The sequence below is a fragment of the Notolepis coatsorum genome (assembly GCF_963971535.1).
Source record: "Notolepis coatsorum genome assembly, chromosome: 15".
Classification (NCBI taxonomy): domain Eukaryota; kingdom Metazoa; phylum Chordata; class Actinopteri; order Aulopiformes; family Paralepididae; genus Notolepis; species Notolepis coatsorum.
Window position 1 is genome coordinate 86,652,705 of NC_140179.1, and position 4,096 is coordinate 86,656,800.

Sequence of the window (4,096 nt, forward strand, 5' to 3'; positions counted from 1 at the left end):
TTGCGCTAGTATCTCATCCGCGCAATGTCCTTAGTGGATAGCTCGCAAAGACAGAGCAGATAGCGCGTCACAAAACCTGCACAGTTAAGGGTGCAATTAGCACCGCGCGATCCATTCTTTGTGGATTCCATTCTCTCACTACCCAGGACGACCCAGTGTGTCTGTGGTCTAAGAGTAGCTCATAATCAACACCTTTTTGTCTCAACATTCTATTTTGGATCGCACACCGTATCTCGTGACATCAGAGAAACAGATGCTTTCAAACGGTCGATGCTGATAATGTGATATGGAAACATATGGTTCATTAACACGTTTACCGAGCCGTGAAATGTGCTCTTGCTGCTTCTTTAATTGACACATAGGATTATCAGGTTACAGCAAGTCATGAGCCCTATTTAGAGCCAATGAAAATCACACAACATGACATTAAAGTAGGCCGGGGTATCTGCAGGTGTCAACAGGTTCAATTCAAGACCTTTTTAATACCACTTTTAGAGCCAGATTTAATACCGATTTCATGCCCATACTAGCAAGAAAAACGACAAACACAAGCGACACTGTTTCACGTGTGCACCTATTTAAACGTGTTCCATACACGCTCTCTCCAGACGCTCCCGGTAGCCCTGCAAAAAAACAACCACTTGAATACAAACACATTTCATTGTATTTAATATCATTTCATCTCCCGACAGCCAGGCTGCCTCGCCTAAAAATGTAATACATGTGCAAATGAAATGTAAGACTTTCTAATACCTTTTATTAAGGCCATTTAAATGGAGAATTATGAATGTAATACTTTTTAAGACTTTTTAGTATACCCCTGTAGGCTTTTGTCACTATATGGATACGTATACTGCAGTTAGTAATCCTGGTTGATTGTTGGTGAACTTATATGGAGGAATAATTCATAACTCATTCATTCCTTCTTAAGCTTGCAGCTAGAACGTGTCTAGTGTCGGGTCAAGAGGAAAGATCCTTTAGGATTGAAACTTTGCCTTTCAATAAACAAGTTCTACGTATATATATATTATATATTATATATACATTCATATATTTATATTTACTGCATATATATATATGTATATATTTCCATATCTCTCTGAATATACCTGCATATAATCCTTCTATATAGCTACTTATACACCTGCATATAACCCATATAACTCTGTGTGTCTGTACATACCTGCATATAATATATAATATTACTAGTGCACTTTATTGTTACATTTGCAGTTCTAGTTGCAAGCTGAAGACAGCGTACGGCACCTCCTCTCCATCCTGGTTTCCCTCGGAAGTAAAAAAAAAAACGAACTGAAAACATCACTTTGATGAACGATGAGGCAGCAGCAGCGTGTCTAAGCTTTTATTTGGACGACAAACCCGGCATGACGTCGAACTCACATCATCACATCTGTTAGAACGGTCGATTATTTGATAGATTACGATATTATAATATTTTTTTAAACATTTGTAATTACACATAATATAATTCGATAAACTCATTATCATTTCCCCGTTAAGGTGCCCTCGTTTATATTCTCTCGGAACTCGTCCACCACCTGTGTAGCACACTATATACAATCCGCCGACTTCACTGAAGTACAGCCGTTTGGAATAAACCCCGCCTCCGCGCGGTCCGCTCCGCCCCCTCAGTCCCACCTAAAGTCGTGTCCCACCGTCTCGTAGAACTTGACGTTGAACGGCCGGTAGAAGTCCCTCAGCTGCTCGATGACCTCCCCGTCGATCTGCACGTGAGTCCTGCCCTTGGACTTGCCCAGGCACCGCGGCTGCCCGCTGCTCTCCGGCTTCTTCAGGCACGGGAAGCCCTTGGTGCGGTTGAAGTAGAAGTGCTTGTCCGTGACGATGCGCTTGAGCCCCAGGAAGTCCTGCACGCGGCCCAGCTCGCCCGCCGGGTCCGTGATCAGCCGCTCGCCGCTCACGAAGTGGATCTGCGACAGGCGGAAGTACTGCAGCCAGTTCTCCAGGTGCACCACGTACAGGCCTATGCGGATGGCGTTCCACGAGGCATCCACCAGGCCCAGCGTGCGGTTCTTGAAGGCCAGCTCCTCGAAGGCGGGGATGTCGGGCTTCTTGGACAGGGTCTGGGTGTAGTCCGAGATGGCCCGGGTGATGGGGTCGCGCACCACCACGATCAGCTTGGTGCCCCGGGACATGCTGGAGATCCGTCGCGGGGCCTCTCGGGTCACGAAGTAGCTCGGCGTCTTCTCCAGCGTGATCTGACTGTCGAGGGTCCGCGGCATTAATCCCCTGAGTGGAGAGCGAGAGAGAGAGAGAGAGAGAGAGAGAGAGAGAGAGAGAGAGAGAGAGAGAGAGAGAGAGAGAGAGAGAGAGAGAGAGAGAGAGAGAGAGAGAGAGAGAGAGAGAGAGAGAGAGAGAGAGAGAGAGAGAGAGAGAGAGAGAGAGGGAGAGAGAGAGAGAGAGAGAGAGAGAGGAAACAAACACAAAGACACAACGAAAACGATCAGGTTTTTAATAACCACAGTTAACACTAGCACAGCCGACAAGGGGTCACATGACCCCGAGGCAGTTTCAATACATGTATCCTCGTCACTCGGTCGAGCTCCAGCTCTGTCACTCAATGACTTTTCCTAAAAGTACCCGTTTTATCTGCAGCACGGTTTCTGACATTTCTAAATGACTTCAGGAAAATGTCATTAGAACGTTATTCCACATATTGGGCCGTTGGAACAGACGAAAGTCACAGCACTTTGCGAGCGTCTATAGCGCAGGGGTGGCCAACCCGTGGCTCGCGGGCCGCATGTGGCTCTTTGCCCGTCAATGTGTGGCTCTTCCATCAAAAGAAATATTATAATAATTTTTTTTTATGTCACTCAAACCTACATTTCATTGTGGTAAACCTCATATTTTTATATTCAGTGGTAATTATATAGTTTACACTGTTTATTTTTCCTCATTTTTCTCATATAAGCTGTCGGGTCATCTGACCCGTTCCTGGCGGGAATTAGTGACATTTTCTCCATGGCTGTGCCGGTGTTAAGAGGCAGAGGGTCATCAAAGAGAAGCTATTATCAGTTTCCGCTCCACGATGGTGGAACGAACTCCCCCCACCAGAGTCAGACCAGCTGAAACACGACCAAAAACTGTCGACTGTCGACTAAAAACACACTTCTTCAAACAATATCTGAAATTAAAGACGAAAAAAACGGACTTACTACTTACTGTCTTCCACTATCGTGCACTCTTCCACAAAATAATCTCCCTTGTCTATATTACTACCTACTATACTAATATGTGTCTATACTGCTAGAGAGTCAGTTGTCCCCCTTTTGTTTTTCTAGCATGAGAGCAAATTAGAGACGTCATAGATCGTAGTACAAACGCAATATAGTTGGTTACGTGAAGAGCAGAAAAACAACACTCCTGATCCTATTCGAACGGAGCTTCAAATGTCTGTCATCATATTTTATGACGTAATCCAAAAGAAAATATATATATATTTTTTATTTTTATAAATAATTATCTTCAAACTAATTCCTCAATTTGAATAAAGTGATTAATCTGATTAAATGAGTCTTAATTTTTTTTTTTTTTATTAAATCAACTTTCTTTAATGAATATAACTCATCAGTTTCATCAACATAAATAATCCAATAAGGGCACGGTTGGTACGGAAGTGATGGTGACGTCTTGAAGGAGCACCAAACGGATGCAGACAGGCTACAACATTTATGATAAATGTTTTATAAAAAATTTTATGACGAGTCATATACTATAATACTATAATATTAGTGTAGCCTAATCTTTATCTGCAACTGTGAAGAAAACCCCCATTGGTTTCAACAGAATTAATAGACACATAAAAAAATATATATAAAACATATATATATATTTATATTTATTAAAAATAAAGTATTTGAATGTAGATATAGAATTTGAATGTCAACATTATGAACGAAGCTTCGAACCATTCGGTACAGCCCTAGCTTGTAAATTAATGAACCCTCTGAGGTCGCAGCTATATTGTGATTGTGACCCAGCACAGACTCTGGGTCCCTTAGAGAGGGATCTTTAAAATGTTTTACATGATATGAAAGTACAGGTTCATACCTTCAAA

At 42.5% G+C, this 4,096-nt stretch overlaps 1 protein-coding gene across 1 annotated transcript; it reads right to left on the reverse strand.

The window, feature by feature from the left end:
• Nucleotides 1-1,649: 1,649 nt before the first annotated feature.
• On the reverse strand, nucleotides 1,650-2,261 carry LOC311241752 (heparan sulfate glucosamine 3-O-sulfotransferase 2-like; the record flags this gene model as incomplete). Its single annotated transcript, XM_084330651.1, has 1 exon — nucleotides 1,650-2,261. The coding sequence occupies one exon, from the start codon at nucleotides 2,259-2,261 to the stop codon at nucleotides 1,650-1,652; it is 612 nt and encodes a 203-aa protein (XP_084186777.1).
• Nucleotides 2,262-4,096: the final 1,835 nt, after the last annotated feature.